Here is a 19,381-nt window from a genome sequence, read left to right on the forward strand (position 1 = left end):
GATAAATGCATTTAAGAAGCAAATGAATGCAAACGTAAATAAATCTCTTGATCGCAGACGGCAAATGTTAGTTAGTCGTACTGATAGGAGACACAAAGCGAGATGAAGGACTCGGAATGTCATTTTATCTCAGGGAGGAGCGGTGGCGTAGTGATTAACTGGTCACATTAATCAGTCCAGCATATTTGGCAGGCGCTTCCCTATCCCACAGCGACAGTTAAAAGAACTTTGCACCATTTCAAGCCCCTCCAAAGTAGCTCAGTTTCTCCTTCCCCATCACACTTCAATGCATTTCGTCAAAATTCCCAAAAACATTTCTGTGGGGGAGAAGCAAATCCATTGGGATTCACTCATCACTAGATGCACAAATAAAATTTGAGCTTACTTTTAACTGCTTGTGTTTCTGAACACAATGAGCAGGAACGTGTGACACCAGAATTCTCACAGGACATGAACGCAGCTTCTCCACTCCTCAGAGTGACTGCAACAAAAAAGCCTCATCCGCTGAACCAAGGTACATATCTTTGCAATTATCAGAGATTAATATTTTTTTTTTCTTCTCCTTCTCCAGACATTTTGACTTTGGGGATCCTAAACCATGATCATCTAGTACCTGGATAATACAGCAAAAAACAAAATGGCGGTACTCAAGGTGAAGTTCACCAAAACCAAGCGTTGCAAGCTGGCCCAAATTTTGTGGATCCTCAACTGGATTTCTGTAATCACCGGCATCATTCTCTTCAGCCTGGGTCTCTTCCTCAAAGTCGAGATCCGGAAAAAGAACGAGATCATGTACAATCGAGAAATCCATTCCGTCCCCAACATGCTCATTGCCGTTGGAGTCATAGCCTGTGGAATTAATTTCCTCGGCGGGAAGATCTGCTACGACTGCTCCGACTCCAATAAGTTTCATCGCTGGAAGCTAATCATGCTCCCCTACATTATCTGCACCTTCTTTTTCACCTTTTGCGTCCTGGTGGGGGCGCTAATGTGTTATACCATGAAGAATGAACTGGAAGAATCCCTCTACCTGGGCTTGAAGGAAGCATTAAAGTTCTACAAGGACACGGACATCCCTGGAAGGTGCTTCCTAAAGAAGACCATTGACCTGCTGCAGATGGAGTTTCGCTGCTGTGGGAATAACGGCTTCCGGGACTGGTTTGAAATCCAGTGGGTCAGCATGCGGTATCTGGATGTGTCCAATAAGGAGGTCCAGGAGTGAGTACCTACTTCAGGTTTTTTTTTTTGCAGATAAATTGAAATATGTTAGTGAAAGGGACATATTCAATATCCATTATATGGCTAAAAGTTGTTGGACACCTGACCATCATGATAAATATGAGCTTGTTGGATATCCCATTCCAAAACTATCCATCCATCCATTATCCAACCTACTATATCCTAACTTCAGGGTCACGGGGGTCTGCTGGAGTCAGTCCCAGCCAGCACAGGGTGCCAGGCAGGAAACAAACCCCAGGCAGGGTGCCAGCCCACTGCAGGGCGCACACGCGCACACACACCCACACCCCAAGCACACACTAGGAACAATTTAGGATCGGCAATGCTCCTAACCTGCATGTCTTTGGACTGTGGGAGGAAACCCACGCAGACACGGGGAGAACATGCAAACTCCACGCAGGGAGGACCCAGAAAGTGAACCCAGGTCTCTAACTGCGAGGCAGCACAACAGCACTACCTACTGCACCACCGTGCTGCCCTCAATATACATTATATGACTAAAAGTTGTTGGACACCTGACCATCATGATAAATATGAACTTGTTGGTATCCCATTCCAAAACTACCAAATGTTAATATGGAGTTGCCCATCCATCCCCTCATTTACAGCTTCCACTCTTCTGGGAAGGCTCTCCACAAGATTCATGAGAGAATATGTGGGAATTTGTGCCCACTGAGGAAAACAGCATTTGTGCTGATGTTGCTTTCGAAGGCAGTTTGGAAGTTTGTTGCCAGTGAAGCCATTTTTATTTTTGGTTGTGAGGATTGAACATTTTCATGTGCTTTGTGCTTTAGCACTTGTGAGTTTGCACCTTTTACCGCTGCATGTTTCAGTTGTTCCTGCTTGTAGACACATCTGTTTCATAATAATAGCACATATAGTTGGCTGGGACCGATCTAGTAGTAAAGATATTTCACATACTGACTCGTGGTAAAGGTGACATCCTATGGCGGTGCCATGTTAAACTCACGGAGATGTTCAGTATGACCCATTCAACTCTCAGTGTTAGCTGTGGCTGTGTCCGTGTTTTTATGCGCCAGTTAACAATGGCTGGAGCTGAAAAACCTGAACTCAATAAGGGTTGTCCACATCTATAAATCTATTGTGTCTGTGTTTAGTGCTGGACCTGACACAGACTCGCATGTAAAAACAGAAAAAGACTTTACTGTTCTTCACCAGTGGGGCCCGTCTTCCCCGTGAGCCCCCCAGCCACAACACAGTCCAAGTAAGCACAGGAAGCACACATCACAACCCTTTCCTCTGGCACCACCACTCCTCTCTGGCAACCTCGTCCTCTTCCTCTTCCTCCCAATTCTAGCCCCTGAGTGGTGGTTGCTGGCCCTTTTTATAGTCCACCTGGCGCTGTAGAGTTGTCCAGCCGGGCTCAGGAACCCATGCAGCGCCTCCTGACTGCCACCTCAGATACCAACAGGGCCGTAGAGAACTCCATCGCCCATGAAGCCCTGCAGGAAACTGAGGCACCATCGTCAGCCAGGGAGGCTGCCACCAAACGTCCCGGGGGAGGTACTGAGACACCCATGGTTGCTCCTCTGGAACAAATGTAGAAGGGGTGTCCCGGCCGCCCTCCACACTATACATATAAAAACCAAATACCACCGACTCACTCGTCACAAAATCTCCTGAACCATGAGGACGTGGGACTTGAAATTTGGAATGTAGGTTACCCTTGACCCATAGGTGCTCTCTAAGAAACGGTTTTAAAAATTTCGTGGTCCAAGCTCGTTCTGTTTGTATGTGTGTCCGCTTTTTACAACCAAATTACTTCACGGATTTAGGTCTGGTTGTCTCCTATAATTTGCTTGAACTTTCCGGTTGATTTTGTGACTTCTCTCATCGCACTGAGTATCACAGTTCGCTTGCGGAGCCGATGCGTTTATGCAAATCCAACAGAGTGGGTGTGGGCCGAGAGCAGGGGGGCGGGGCCTTCCTCACTCACTCGCCAGCCTCTATTCGAGTTGGTCTACCTGTCGCCACATGTTGGAGTGCAACTTGCCTCCGCTTAGCTGGCAATACCTGTTTGTTCAGCAGACATCACTGAGGAGTAACGTTTAATGTTTTTGAGACCAGAGCTCCGTGTGTTTTAGAGGGTAGCTGCCGACTGCCAGAGATATCACGGCCATGTGCTTTTCTCCTCACACTGGGATCACTCTCCTGTCAGAGCTGAACACGATCAGATACAGTGCCAATGTCTACTGATTTTTAAAGTTTGTCCTGTTTCATTACAATGTGGGCGAAGCCAAGGGGTACAGCTAGTAGTGTATATGACAATTAAGGTGATGAAAGGTGGGAGGCAAAATAATGTGTGTAAAGTACAGTGGGTACGGAAAGTATTCAGAGCCCCTTCAATTTTTCACTCTGTTACATTGCAGCCATTTGCTGATAATTAATTTTTTCTTTTTTAATAAATCTGCAACAATTTCAAAAATTCTTTTTTTTTTTTTTGTCTGTCAATATGGGGTGTTGTGTGTGCATTAATGGGGGAAAAAATTAATTTAAATGATTTTAGCAAATGGCTGCAATGTAACAAAGAGTGAAAAGTTGAAGGGGCTCTGAATACTCACTCTACTGTAAGTAAGAAAGAAAGTGTAAAAACAGTGAAACTATGTAAAGATGCTGTGGATTGAGACACTTTCTGCATAGTTTATGGCTATTTCTGTCTATCAATGTCAATAACCAATAATGACAGTGAAAACAGGTCTTCAGAAAGATTTGCAATTTCATTAAAAAGCAAAAACTGACATTTCTCATTCCTACAAGTATTTGGACTCTTTGCTATGGCACTCGACATTGTGTTCTGGTCCATCCCGTTTGCTTTAATTCTTCTCGAGATGTTTCTAGAACTTGACTGGGGTCAACCTGTGGCCGACTGTATTGATTGGACATCATTTAGAAAGGCACACATGTACCTGTGCATCGGTGGTCGACAACTCACACTGCATGTCAGGACAAAAGCCGCGCCATAAAGTTCAAGGAACTCTCTGTAGACCTCCTTGATCAAATTGTGTGGTGAGGCACAGATCAGGGCGAGGGGGTAAAACCATTTCTAAAGCTTTGAGTCTTCCCAGGAGCAAAGTGGACTAAAGAATTGTGAATTGGAAGAAGTCAGAAAGCCCCAAGGACTATTCCTAGAGTTGGCCATCTGGCCAAATGGAGTAACCAGGCAAAAAAAGGCCTCGGTACCCAATGGTCACCCTAAAAGAGTTTCACAATGGTCTTCTGCGGAGATGGGAGAACCTGTCAGAAAGACGACAATCACATCAGCACTCCACTAATCAGGCGCTTATGGTAGAGTGGCTGGAAGGAAAGGCATAATGCCATGATGCAATGTTTCTCAACCTTTTTGATGTCAAGACCCATTTTTTCACATGTCTGTGTCATTGCAAGCCATCTTGGGGTCCGTTTACTGATCTGAAGACTATTTTTAGGGTGGGGATGGAGGGGTTTACCACTAGGTGAATTGAGTGCATCCAGGCTAGGGAGGCAACAATATCATGCAGCAATGGCAGTCACTTAAGGAAAGCTGCTGTGACCCAGTGCACAGCCCACTACCATTACAAAGTATAGGAACTTGTGACCCACCGGCAACAATATAGAGAAACTCTGGTTTAAAAGACACTGAGATCATGAAGAAAATGATTGAAATTGAAATCTTTGGTCAGAATTCCAACCAATATGTCTGATGAAGGCCAGGAACCACTCATCACCTGCCTGATACCACCCCTACAGTGAAATATGGGGTGGCAGCATCATGCTATGGAGGTGCAGGGACAGGAACAGGAACATGGGCCATAATTGAGGGAAGGCTGAATTCAGTAAAATACAGAGAGGTCCTTGAAGGAAACCTGCTCCAGAGTGCACATCACCTCAGACTGGGGCATCAGTTCACCTTTCAGCTTGACAATAACATGAACCATACAGCCAAGAAAACGGTGCAGTGTGAGTGTCCTTGAGTGGCCCTGCCAGAGCCCACAGAACATTTGGGCAGAGACCTGAAGATGGCAGTTTACAGACGCTTCCCATTTCAGCCTCATAGAGCTTGAGTGGATCTGCCAGGGAGAAAGGGATAAACTGCCCAAATCCAAGTGTCAAAAGCTTGTAGAGACTTACCAAGATGACTCAAAAGGTGGAATTGCTGCCAAAGAGACTTCTACAAAATAATCAGTTAAGAGTCTGAATACTTACAGGAATGAGAGATTTCAAGTTTTGATTTTTAATAAATTTGCATACCTTTCTGAAAACATATACAGTTGTGCTTGAAAGTTTGTGAAACCTTTAAAATTTTCTATATTTCTGCATAAATATGATCTAAAACATCATCAGATTTTCACTCAAGTCCTAAAAGTAGAAGAAGAGAAACCAGTTAAACAAATGAGACAAACATATTATACTTGGTCATTTATGTATTGAAGAAAATGATCAAATATTACATATTTGTGAGTGGCAAAAGTATGTGAACCTCTAGGATGATCAGTTAGTTTGAAGGTGAGGTGTTGGGTGTTTTCAATCAATGGGATGCCAATCAGGTGTGAGTGGGCACCCTGTGTTATTAAAAGAACAGGATCTATCAAAGTCTGCTCTTCACAACACATGTCTGTGGAAGTGTATCATGGCACGAACAAAGGAGATTTCTGAGGACCTCACAAAACGAGTTGTTGATGCTCATCAGGCTGGAAAAGGTTACACAACCATCTCTAAAGAGTTTGGACTCCACCAATCCACAGTCAGACAGACTGTGTACAAATGGAGGAAATTCAAGACCATTGTTACCCTCCCCAGGAGTGGTCGGCCAACAAAGATCACTCCAAGAGCAAGACACATGTGTAATAGTCGGCGGGGTCACAAAGGACCCCAGGGTAACTTCAAAGCAATTGAAAACCACTCTCACATTGGCTAATGTTCATGTTCATGAGTCCACCATCAGGAGAACACTGAACAACAATGGTGTGCATGGCAGGGTTGCAAGGAGAAAGCCACTGCTCTCCAAAAAAAAATTGCTGCTCGTCTGCAGTTTGCTAAAGATCAAATGGACAAACCAGAAGGCTATTGGAAGAATGTTTTGTGGACGGATGAGACCAAAATAGAACTTTTTGGTTTAAATGAAAAGTGTTATGTTTGGAGAAAGGAACACACTGCATTCCAGCATAAGAACCTTATCCCATCTGTGAAACATGGTGGTGCTAGTATCATGGTTTGGGCCTGTTTTGCTGCATCTGGGCCAGGACGGCTTGCCTTCACTGATAGAACAATGAATTCTGAATGATATCAGAGAATTGTAAAGGAAAATGTCAGGACATCTGTCCATGAACTGAATCTCAAGAGAAGGTGGGTTGCTGAGAGCAACTTCTCCCAACCATCCAAGAACAGTTTGGTAACTAACAATGAACAATCCAGCATGATGAAGCACCAGGCCATAAGGCAAGAGCGAGAACTAAGTGGGTTGAGGAGCAAAACATCGACATTTTGGGTCCATGGCCAGGAAACTCCCCAGACTTTAATCGCATTGAGGACTTGTGGTCAATCCTCAAGAGGTGGGTAGACAAACAAAAACCCACCCATTCTGACAAACGGCAAGCATTGATGATGCAAGAATGGGCTGCCGTCAGTCAGGATTTGGCCCAGAAGTTGATTGATGGTATGCCAGGGCGAATTAAGGTGGTCTTGAAAAAGAAAGAAGGGCCAACACTGCAAATGTGGACTTTTTGCATAACCTTAATGTAATTGTCAATAAAATCCTTTGAAACTTGAAATGCTTGTAATTCTATTTTAGTATACCATAGAAACATCTGACAAAAAGATCTTAATACACTGATGCAGCAAACTGTGTGAAAACCAATACTTGTGTCATTCTCAAAACTTTTGGCCACGACTGTACTCCTTGATGGGGCGCTGCCTTCATTTCTTTTTCCCTCTTCTCCCCTCTCCAGCCGCCTAAAGAGTAACGTGGACGGGAAGTACTTGATGGATTCAGTTCCTTTCAGCTGCTGCAATATTTACTCCCCTCGGCCCTGCATCCAGCATCAGCTGACCAACAACTCGGCCCACTACAGCTACGAATTCCAGACGGAGGAGCTCAACGTGTGGATGACCGGCTGCCGCCAAGCACTGCTCGAGTACTATATGCAGATCATGCAGTCGATTGGATTCACCGTTCTCATTATTTGGCTCTTTGAGGTAAGTTTTTTCAGTGCAATGAATTTTTAATAAAATCTGTTTTCTGGGTCCATCCATCCACAAACCCATTTTCTGGGATAGTTATTCCAGAATTCTGAGAGAAATGTATTTGTAAATGATAAGATTATAAGGTCATTGTTAGGCATGCAGAATGCAGTGCTAATCAACATGCGACACATGTTCCATCCCAGCAACTTTGGGTGCCAAACATGACACCTCCTTGGCTGGGATCGTCAGTCTGAAATATCACATCCAACAATTAACTAAACTTTCTTTAGGATGTCAAGGTTTATCAAGAAGTGATGAACAGCAAATGTGAGCTAAACCCTCATCTCAAGGAGGACTTGCAGGCAGGTCACTAGCCAGGAATGAGAGAGGGAGACTTTAGTGATGGAATGGGGTCCCATTCAGGCCAAAATGGGCAGCTTGCTGCACTGATCATCTTTCCCAAATACCTGTGTCTGTATGAAGCCACAGCCACTGGTCCTGCATGCATGAAGGCATTCACTTGGTTGACTTCTTAACTCCAGGAGTGTGCAGCTTATCCCTCTATCACTAGGCAAGGACAAAAAACCCAGTTAACTTCAAAAATTTCCTGTAAAATGGTTTCAATATTTCCATAGTTGAAGCCTGGCGAGTGAAGTGACAAGCATGAGGCTTCATGGTAAGCCAATGTCCTGAAGCTGTGACACCACACAGTTGCTACGTATTTATGAGTATTTCATTACAATTCCCACTTCTGACTCTCATTGCACCTTCTCAACCGCTTTTCAAGGTGAAGGTTGTGATGGCAGGTTAACCCAGACTTCCTGGAATCAAGCTCGATTCCAGGATTGCTAGGGAATTTTATGATGTTCCCCGTGCTAGCCAAAATATATATATAAACTCTCCATGGGTCTATTGCCCAGCGGGATGAGCCTGGAGCAGCTCTACAGGGAGCCACTCTGGGGGTATCTTTACAACATGCCCATACCACCTCAACTGGCTCCTCTTGATCTGGAAGAGAACGAACTCTTCTCTGAGGCTCTCCTAAATCTCTGAGCATCTCATCCTGTCACAGAGGGAGCCACCCTGGCAAAGAAACCTCATCTCTGCCGCTTGTGCTCACAATCTCATTCTTTCGGTCATTACTCATGACCAAAGGTGAAGGACAGGGATGTAGATCAACCAAGAGTCTTTAAACTCCACTCCCGCTTCACCAGCATGGTCTTGTACAGAGCCCGTAGAACAACTGACGCCGCTTGAAGATCTCGCATTCCCTTTTTTCCGTCACAACAAGTTTTCAAGATACTAAGGGTATTGTTCCCCCACCAACCCCCCACTTGCAGAGAACAATCCACTCTTCTCTGAAAGAGATAACTATGAGATCAAACTTGGAGCTGCTGATCCTCATCCCAGCCTTCTCACACATGAGTGTGCCCCAAAGGTCAGAGGAGAACATTGGCATAAAGCAACAATACTACCCCCTTGACTCCCCAACTGGCCAGTTTGATATTCTGTCCATGAAAACCAGAAAACAGAAACAGAGACAAGACGCAACCTTGATGGAGTCCCACATCCACAGTGAACAACTCGCACAGCATTCTTGTAGGGAATAAACACCACACAAGAGAAGCCCTTTTACTCCATATTCCTGCAGCACCTCGAACAACACATGTTGAGGGACACAGCCGTATGCTTTTTCTAAATTCACAAAACACATGTAGATGGACTTATATACCCAGGCACTCTCCAGCAAATGCACCAGGGAGAAAAGCCAGTCTACTGTTCCATAACCAGGATGGAATCCACAATGTTCCACCTGTGTTTCTGGCTCAGTCATTGGATGGATTCTTCCCTCCAACATATGCCTTACCTGGGAGGCGAAGTTTGATCCCTCTGTAGTTGGAACACACCCTCTGGTCACCTTTCCAAAATATGGGGGCCTCCATTCCAAGCATGCTTTATCAGCCTTCCATGAAACATTGAGTAGACACACTAACCATGCTATCCCATCAATGTCCAGTGCTTTCAACATCTACAATCAGATTTCATCCACCTGAACATCCTTAACCATGGAGTTCTCGCACTACCATAGTGACTTCAGCAAAAGAGATGGCATTTTTCACCCCCTCAGCACCAGGCATGTCCAATGCTGCCCCCTGGTAGGACTCACCTCCTACTTCTACGCTCAACTGCCCATAATTTTGCCCTACTTTTCAAACATGAAATGGTTAAAATGTTCCCTCTAGTGACTCTAGCCATGTCTCTAAGGCCACCTTCCTTCATCCTGTCCTCTTAATATCATAACCTAGGCCCTGCTTTTCAAGTGCTAGACCAAAAGCTGCCCTCTTATTTTTATATCAGCCCTCCATAAAGCTTATTGTCTCTCCCTTGTGTCTGAAGCTCTTGCATGGCTCCTATATATTTATAGGCCTTCACAATCCCTGTTGTGTAATTTCATTTGCACTGACATGTGGACACTGGCTGAACACACTTCCAACTCTGTTTAGGCATTGGTAGGCCCTACCCATCTCCAGTGCCACCTCTAGTATTAGGTGATGTCAGGCATTAACAGCTTAATTTTTTTCTTGGTCTGTATTGTCTTTATTTTTTTTTTTTCATTTTTTCTTATAGCTGTCTGTGCTTACTGGGGTGCGCTATCTTCAAACGGCCTTGGAGAATGTCCTTCTGCAAGGTGACCCAGACTCTGAATCGGAGGGCTGGCTTCTTGAAAATGGCTTTGTGGAGACAGCTCGCACCAATTTTAACATCATTAAGAACCTTGGCAAATCAAACCAAATTAATGCAGTGTCCGGGAATGAGGACCCCAACCTTAATGTTACTCCCTCCAGCCATGGAGCTACTAGGACACACATTCCAACTGTCAGCTAAGTACTGGAGTCTGGAGGGAGGATCAAACATCAACCCTGAGGGGCTTCACACCATCTCCAACAAAGATAATGGAATGGAAGATGACAGGAACTGGAACCATTGCCTTCAATCCAAACTACACCCATAATGTCTCCTGATCCCAACTGTCCAGCCCAAGGGTTAAATTATGCAGGATCTTAAAAAGCTGTTGGTTAACAAGAGACTTTGTTTCTGAAAGTTATGCTTAGAAGAACAAACACCTCAGGATGATTGGTCTGTTTCAACCAGGGTGATCTTTACTGATGGTGCACAGATCAGACATGTGAAACATTCCAACACACTTGTAACTCACAAGAGGACTGGATGCTGATGGAACTTCATGGAGAGGAGGCCATTAGATGGGACCCAAAGGCTGTGTTGCTTGATGATCATCAAAGACAAGACAAGTACAAAGCTCCAGAGGGAGCAGGTTCAGACCACCATGTTTGGAAAGGCAAATGGCGAGAACTGTAAATGTGTCAACAACAGTCCTATTCACATAGTGCTATGAAGACTTGAGATGTGTGCTGATTCTCAGTGGCAGAACAACACAAGAGGAGAGAGACTGGTGGAAGAAGTGGGACATTGCCTTATACTAACTTCCAAGGAGCCAAAAAACTAACAATAAACGGAACATTTTATGGAATGTGCAGTCTTAAGCAATGACAGATTGAAAAGACGGTATACTATGCAGACAAATGAACAAAAAAAAATTTAATGAATTCAGAATTAATAAACACGTCAGAAAATGTAGACTTTAAATAAAATAAATCTTTTACTTGTAAGAATGTGCTACAACAGTCATTATGAAAATTCACCCTTACTGTCTTTTTCCACAGCACATATATTAACTACAAATTCATGGGTGATGCGGTTGCTGCTGAATTCTGAAAGCCAAAGCCACTGTTTGAACCCACGAGTCAAGTTTATTGTCACTGTCATGACATTCGTACTTGCATGTCTTCTCTGAACATATCAATAGTTTCATTTTAAGTGCTTTGAGGTACCAGATAGAGCCAAAATTATGAAAGTGTGTCACTGTCCAAATATTTATGGACCTAACTGTAAATTACAACCTTTCACCCACAAAGCATTGGTACTGGCAGCTAGCTTCACAAATGCCAAGGCTGCAGTAAGGTTGACAGTTTTGTTTTGTGGGGAGGGAGGCAAGGCGGTAAATTTTCTATGCATTTAGACAAACAAGGTCTCATTTTATACCATTGATATGTCAGACTATGAAAGTAACAAACACATTCAGCCTTATTTCTGAACCTTACTTAAATAAACCAGAATATACTGAGAAGGAATTGTAACATTAAATATGAGAGTAAAAGGGAAAGGTGGGAAAAGGGGCAAACTGCTGCCACAGCAAGCCACTGATTAGTGGGACATGTACGGAAAAGATAAAATGATGCTTACTGGGGATGAATGCCCTGCTGCATAAAATATGACTTACTGATAATGCCTATAGATATATATAACAAAACCATTTTGTTTATGCAAAGATTCCATCTTCGTTATTCCTTCGTTATGCCTCATCATAAAGCTTTAGAGCCAAGAGGTCAAAGCTGGAAAGACCAAAAAGCCAGTCTGCATTACAGTAAGTCTGTTTATTGATCTTGGCAGCTTAGCACTGATATGTCTCATGCACCACTAACGCTCCAGAGTTTGCCCACTTCTAAATGGCTCTGTAGCAACACTTAAAGCAGGGATCTTCACTTATGGTCCAGGAGGGCCACGGTGGCTGCAAGGTCTTCATTCTAACCAATTTCTTAATTACAAGACAGTCCTTGCTGATGATGAAACACGTTTTGAAGGGTGGCGTGTTGGTGTTCTTATTCATCCATGACAAATTAATTGCACAGTAGAGTTTCCATTTCTGAGAACATTATCCATTTTTTATGGACCGGAACTGATTTGCTCTACATAATGTACCCCCCCTTTACCTCTCATTTGTTTCTGAACATTTTATTAGCACCAATACTTAATGATGCACATTCACCACTGTAATTAGAACCAAGCTAGCTGGAAAGCTAGTGGTTCCTTTCTTATTTGCAATTTGTTATTAAGCTATGGCTTGTTTAAAAAAAAAAAAAAAAAGACATGATTAAAATGTAAATACAGCTGCTTAAGCCTAAAATAGGCAATTAAGAGCTCTGAATCGTTAACAAGCGAGTTACCTAAAAGATATTGGTTTAGCAGCAAATAAATAGGTACTAATTAAGAAATTGGTTGAACCGAAAACTTGCAAAGCACTGTGGTCCTCCAGGATCGTTGAGTGAAGATCCCTGCCTTACAGGATGCTCGTGTTTACTTAATAGCTTCACTCATGCTGGGCGCTGTGAAAAGAGAAAAGCATATGTATCCTATTCCTTAGAAAAGATAATGCCAACAAACTGCAATAACAGCTAAAACAAGAAAAACTACAGTAAAACCATGAATATATTGTAAAAAAAAAAAAAAAAAAATTGGTTTTGTATCATAAAGACACCCTTGATATGCAGAGGGCATTTTATTTTTTAAAATGTTAACTACAGTTTTATCTAACTACGTTCTCAGGACAAACCAAAGTCTGCCTCAAAATGTAAAACTGTAGCAACCTATACTTTAAAAATACTTTTAAAATACACAACGCTTTATACTTAACAGTCATTCTCAAGTTAATGTGAAGTTTCCATTTAGTATTACAAACAAACCAGAACACCTTGACTAATCAAGAAACAATCAGTCCTTTTATTTTAACATACATTCCATTAAACATATAACTCCATATTTTAAATCATTCAGACTATCTACAATCACTTCATTTTTTTTTTTAGAACAAACGAACAAGTAAAATATATTTCAGTACTATCTTTCAAAAAGACAGTTCTCATTCTTTTGTCACCGTTTTAGAGAAGTTTTGCTGAATATTACAATATAAAACATTTACAGAATAATACAGCTCAGATTTATGCAAGGTGTTCACTGTGTTGAGCTATTAAAAGGTGGTTTTAGGAGAAAACAAGAATAAATGAACATAATCTGACATCCTTGCTTAGCTTCAATTTCTTACTGATAAAAGCAGCTGAAAACTGATGCGACTTGGATTTTTCCTATTAACTGACTGCGGAAAAAAATATTCTCTTGCTACAGGGCTTTGCATCTGTGCCCAGCAGTAAACAAAAATGGCCATTTCACTAAGCCCAGTCAGCAAACTGAAGGGGGATTGGAATACTCTGCTTAATTAAAAAATTAAAAAAAAAAAAATGAAAACATGACCGATTGAGGACAATTACTCTCCATTGATATGTAAATGTGTGCGTATATGTATATTTTATATGTCTGTTTGTGTGTATATGTATACTTAATATATTTGTGTGCGAGTGTAAAAATTTATATAAATATATGTATGTGTACATAGCTTTCACATTTCCATCACTGAAGCAAAGAAACCAGTAGAATGAAACAGCTGTTGACAAAAGAAAAGTCAGTGAATCCTATTTATTTATCTCCAATAGAGGCAGCATCCTTAGAATATATATTACATCATTGCCGGGAGACAAAGGAGTAGCTGCTTCATTCTGAAGTCCAGAAGCAGTAGATAAAATTCAATAAGACTTCAGCATGTGCAAGAAACCTGTAGAACTCAACAGTCACATTTCTGAAAGCAGTTTGTCCACTCAAAGCAACTGCCATTCTAAGGTTAACATAACGTTGACAACTTCAAGACTTCGAGCAATCTCCTCCATGATGCAATGTTGCTGCCACAGCTGGCAGAGCTTCTTGTATCGCTCAGTGGACAAATGGAGTGGGTTTCCTCTCCTGCAGCCAAACCCATGAAGAGAAAGTTTATCATCAACCATTCAATGAAATATGATAATACATAACCCTTACATTTTATGCAGTTGCAAAAAGAAAAAGCAACAAAAAGAGATTACAATAACTAGGGCAGAGAAATTCAAAACAAATTACACATGGGGGAAAATATACAGTACTTAAAAATGGGGGAAATTAAAAGCTATTTCTTTAAGTGACTGTAAAATATATGAAATATGAATGATTAACACAGAGAAAAATCTTAAATAAAAAAGAATACATATAAATGAGCAAAAATCAAAGAACAATGGATAACAGTAAGTGATAAAGGAGAGGCATACACAAAGTAAACTTATGAAGTATAATGGTACATTAACACATCAACTTAAAAAGCAGAAAGTAAGGTCACATTAAAAGAAAAACAAAAGAATCAAGAGGAACTAAACAAGAATCTCACATTAGAGAAACTCCAAACTCCATAAAAGTGAACCCATATAGACTGAAGAATTCAGAAGGCACAGCATGAGGTCATGAATAGGCCAAGTGCATTGCTAGGATTTTGTAAATTCAAAATTACAAATGCTAGTGCTGACAGCATAAACTCTGGCCTAACCTTTAACTGGACTAAGCGGGTTAGAGAAAGTTACATGAATGTAACATAACTATGAATATAGGTGAAATTACTGTATCATTTGCTTAGGAAAAATGAGAAGTTTATATATTCTAATAAAAAATATGATAGCACAAATTTACCCATATACTGTACTAAGGACTGAAACCATGGAATGCCTACCATATTACTTAGCATAAAGTTGTCTTCTGCACTAAAGTTTCTGGATTATTTGTAATGTGCCACTTACATTTGCAGATGTGGCTGAGATCAACTGCTTGATAGATTTAAGGGATTAGATATGTTTCTGCCAATAATGATATTTATACACTTTATACTTAAACATATTTGGGTGTAAAATGTCCTGGAATAGAGTAAGTTTCCTTCCAAAGCTAATTTCTGCCTTACTCCCAAAAAACAGATTGTAATCAGATTACTTTATAGTGATATTTACTATTGGTACTGGGCAGGAGTGGGCAGAGTGGTGGCTCTGAGGCTAAGGATCTGTGCTGGTATCTAGAAGGTTGCAGGTTCAAATCCCATTACTGCCAGAAATCATCCTACTCTGTTTGGCCTTTGAATAGTGCTCTTACCATAAAAATTACTCCAGGGGTAATGTACAATGGCTGGCCCTTTGCTCTGACCCCAAAAGTTCAGAGGAAAGACAATTTCCCCTCAGGGATTAACAAAGTATATAAAAACATGCAAAGGAAAATATCCAACCATTAATTACTTTACATATTGCAACATTCTCATTCCCAAATCTCTAAGCTCTACATTGTATTAGGGCACGATGGATAAACTCAAGACTTCTGTTGCTAAATCTGTCAAATTACTGACTATACTGGGTGGGGGGTCGACTTGTTCTTAATTTTACTTTTTGTAAAAATTGATTGATTTGTATGGAATGATTGCAATAAAATTAATAAAATTTCAAAAAAAAAAATTACTGACTATACTATAAATATCAAATTTTGCAGAAACACAGAATACAGAGGAGAGTTCCTAAATTACATACCTTAGACGGGGATCAGTTTCTCCGTAATCATCAAGATAAGGAGCTGGATAAATGCAACCTCGAGTTTTATTGCTCAGAAGAATCACCTCACACTCACGTATTCTGAAAGGTGCATTTTACAAAGTAAAAATTTTACATATTGGAAATCACAACTGTTTAAAAAGTGTGCCTAAATATTTTTGTACAGTCAAAGTCATACATTCTCTGTACTGTGGGAAACCTACTAGTACTAACATGAACCATAAAAAAACCTTCAATTAAAATGCAAAATATAACTTTTCAATTTGGTAGCACTGTGTTACATGGATTACATTTCAGACAAATGCAGTAAACTAATGTGACTTGTAATCTTGCTCAAATATACCTTAGAAACATGCCCACACCAGCTCCACAGGTTAGTGAATGCGCAGTGCAGGCTCCGACCTCATCCTCATCAGCCATTTCCTGGCAACAAGGACTCTGAGAACACAGCATTGCTCCACAGAACAAGCAGAGGGTTGGATGTTTTTTCTCATCATCTGCTGACCTAGGACACCTGGAAAGCAATGAATTAAAAATTTGCAACAAATGTTGTAATAAATTATATTTTTAAACTCAACCATTTCAAATGATTTCTTACAAAGGTAACAAAATATTGATTGTAAGAGCCATTTTCCTAGTTCTATAAGATTCATGAATATTTTACTAGATGACCATGCATAATCTATGGGAGGTTCCTATAACCCCCGTGAATAGAATTGTATTGGTATATTGTAGCCTTTTCTACAGCTTTTAGTAAACATTAAAGTTCAGTTAGTGACCAGCCTTGCATTGTATAAGGTATAGAGGCATATGGTTTTTAGCCGTGTTCGTGCTCATGATCGTGCTCGTGCACGTGACCATGCTTGACAGCCTATGGGCTCTTAGAATGTGTGAAGTAACACGTAAAGAAAACTTGCTTATTTAAGTATTATACCGTACGCTTAAGGTGTACAGAAGAAATAAAGAACTTAAGTACAGAAATAACTAAAGTTTCTCAAGAAAAGCTAAGTTTATAGAAGATACTTTTTTTTTTGCCTTTTATTCTGTGTGTGTAACTATTTTTCCTTTTATTCTTGTGTGGATTATTTGCCTTTAACTTTCACTAAATATTTTAAAACAAACTTTTGGACTGTGAGATTCCTTTGACACACGTTTTACCCGTGCCTGACTTTGCCTTATGCACCGGCGGCTACATTGACAAAATTGTATCAGAAGCAGAACTACTTACAGTTGATATAAAAATCTTAAAATTTACTACATTTTTCTTTAACAAATCCTCATTAAAGCTCACTCTTCCCAAAAATTATAATACTGTACATAGACACTGGAAAAATAAAAACGAAAATGAAAAAAGTATCACAGATATACAAAAACCTAATCCCAATTTTTTTTTAAAGGGGGAAAATATATTTTTGATTATTGGTACTACATACTTGTAGTATAACAAAGACAAAATTATGAAAATGCAAAAAATACATATATAAAAATGTAAATGCGACAGACATGTTTAAGCAACTGCAATTGACTAGCAATAGAAATAGATTAAAAGAAAAGTTTTCAAATGTCTTTTTGCAAGGTTGAAGCATTAGTCATTAAAAAATACTGTATATAAGTACAGCTACATACAATTACCAGAACATGTCCCAAATTAAAAATAAATGACATTAAGGATGTTTGCTTTGGTCTTCCATCAATCATCTAGAAACTCTGGTCATAGGCTTCAAAACTTATTATCAACCTTATACTAGAGACCGTCTTTGTTTATAAGAAGTTAGGGAAAAAGTTCAGTGTGATACCCTATCAGAAAGTTTATTTGTCACAAAAGCTAAAACTTAATATCCCAGAGAAAAACAAACAGACTTAAACCGCTTACACTCTATTACTACCATATTAATAAGTGAACAAAAAAATTATTGTGGTTAATTATGTATTGAAATTGTTTTTGGTTTCTGCCTAATATTCTTGGGATTAGCTTCAGTTGACCAAGACCACGTTAGGAAAAAGCATAGGTTGACCAAATTTAGCATTTCCTGGCACAGTCCCAATTGGGTGTCATGACAATTCCATAAAAAAAAAAACTTTTTTGTATTTTATATGTGTCTAATTTATGTGCAAGAATGTGCATACACACAATTCCTTGTGTCTCATTTATAAAAGCCTATCCCAATTAAAATAAGAATAACCAAAAAGGGATGTCACAATATTGAAATTCCCATAATATCTTGATGAATACTGATACTCAATACAATTTTTGATAGTTAAGTTTTGGGGTAAAGGGGTAAAGTTGGGTGAGAGTGCACGTGAGATTGAAGGTCTAAATTTCTAATAGGGAATTAAAAAAAAAAAATCACTATATCAAGATACTAACTGGATTCAGCTTGAAAGAGTGCACTTATTCTAAAAGCCTCTGAGGCAGTTAACACATTCAAAGAACGGGACTGCAATCTTCAATAAACATTAACAATTGTTTAGCATTTTAAATTGATGGAACTAATACTATTCTTGAAGTAGTGCATTTCTTCAAAAACCTCCAACAGTGTGTTTTCTAAACTGCCATATAAATCCTTACTCCAATTAGAGAAATCAGGTTATTAGCCTCTGAGAAACCCTATTAACAGAGGCAGATTCCTCTGCAAATAGCCTGATTATGTGGCCATGTAACTCTTCACCGAATTTTGTAGTGTGTGCATGTCCCCTGTAACCTGTAAGCCTTTGCATGTATTTGCTTTGCATACACTTTCAGCAGCCACATGTAGAAGCATCCAAAAAAAAAAAAGTTTCCAGAGGCAAATGTTCGGGCAATTGCAAAATTCCTTCTCCTGCCTGAAATATATCAATATTTCAGAAATCGCTAAATTAATGCTGATGAGCTACACATATAGAGCAAAACTAAGCAACACAATCTTGAAAGCATTAGGCTGAAACTTTAAAAGTAACACATAAGTAACATTATGTAGCCTGACTACTTTTTAAACTGACTAGTAACCTAAACACATATCTTATTGAAGTCAAAATACTTGCATTGTTATTCCCAGCAGCACTGGGTGTAAGGTAAGAAGCATATGTACCAGATCCTTTGCAGGACTCAATTGCACAGCCAAGCACAAAAGTGTTCAGTGTGTACCATCTGATAAAGGAAACCTATGAATAAAGCGTCAATTTGAACAAACATTTATAAAACACAATAAAATTATCACAGGCATCATGCTCCTTTTCAAGTGCATGATAGCCGATGATGACGTTTATATCTCTTTTTTGCAGAGTTTAATGACAAAGAAGCATTCTTCCAAAGAAGAACTCTAGAAGACTACTTGCTCTTGTTACTACGAAACCAGGTTTCTGCCTTAAGCGGGTTATCATCCAATTATATGTGTGCATGTAAATGCACTGATTATCGTGCATTAATAAGCAAGTAAAATGCAAGCAGTGCAATCTTCTGTAAACATTATTGCAGATTTCTTTTAATGATTATTATTATTAGTATTGTTATTTTACTATGCTTAAATCATTTTTACATATTGGTTTGCTGATAAGATCTCGTAAGAGAATTTAATATAATGCAGTATGCACTCTAATTACGTATAAATTAAAACTGGACATAATTCTGAAAA

At 40.0% G+C, this 19,381-nt stretch overlaps 2 protein-coding genes across 2 annotated transcripts in view; one reads left to right on the forward strand and one right to left on the reverse strand.

The window, feature by feature from the left end:
* The first annotated feature begins 637 nt into the window (after nucleotides 1-637).
* On the forward strand, nucleotides 638-10,842 carry LOC120518761 (photoreceptor outer segment membrane glycoprotein 2-like). Its single transcript, XM_039741710.1, has 3 exons — nucleotides 638-1,218; nucleotides 7,185-7,431; nucleotides 10,048-10,842. The coding sequence occupies exons 1-3, from the start codon at nucleotides 638-640 to the stop codon at nucleotides 10,303-10,305; spliced, it is 1,086 nt and encodes a 361-aa protein (XP_039597644.1). The 3' UTR covers nucleotides 10,306-10,842.
* Nucleotides 10,843-13,033: 2,191 nt separating this feature from the next.
* The window catches only part of ubr1 (ubiquitin protein ligase E3 component n-recognin 1), a 110,670-nt gene continuing 104,322 nt past the window's right edge, over nucleotides 13,034-19,381 (reverse strand). Inside the window, exons 45-47 of the mRNA XM_039741291.1 lie at nucleotides 16,114-16,284; nucleotides 15,750-15,851; nucleotides 13,034-14,127 (exon numbers count right to left, since the gene is read on the reverse strand). Of these exons, the coding sequence (XP_039597225.1) occupies nucleotides 13,986-14,127; nucleotides 15,750-15,851; nucleotides 16,114-16,284 (415 nt within the window). The 3' untranslated portion in view covers nucleotides 13,034-13,985. The remainder of the gene's footprint in view (nucleotides 14,128-15,749; nucleotides 15,852-16,113; nucleotides 16,285-19,381) is intronic.

Source organism: Polypterus senegalus, chromosome 18 (assembly GCF_016835505.1).
Source record: "Polypterus senegalus isolate Bchr_013 chromosome 18, ASM1683550v1, whole genome shotgun sequence".
NCBI classification, from domain to species: Eukaryota; Metazoa; Chordata; class Cladistia; order Polypteriformes; family Polypteridae; genus Polypterus; species Polypterus senegalus.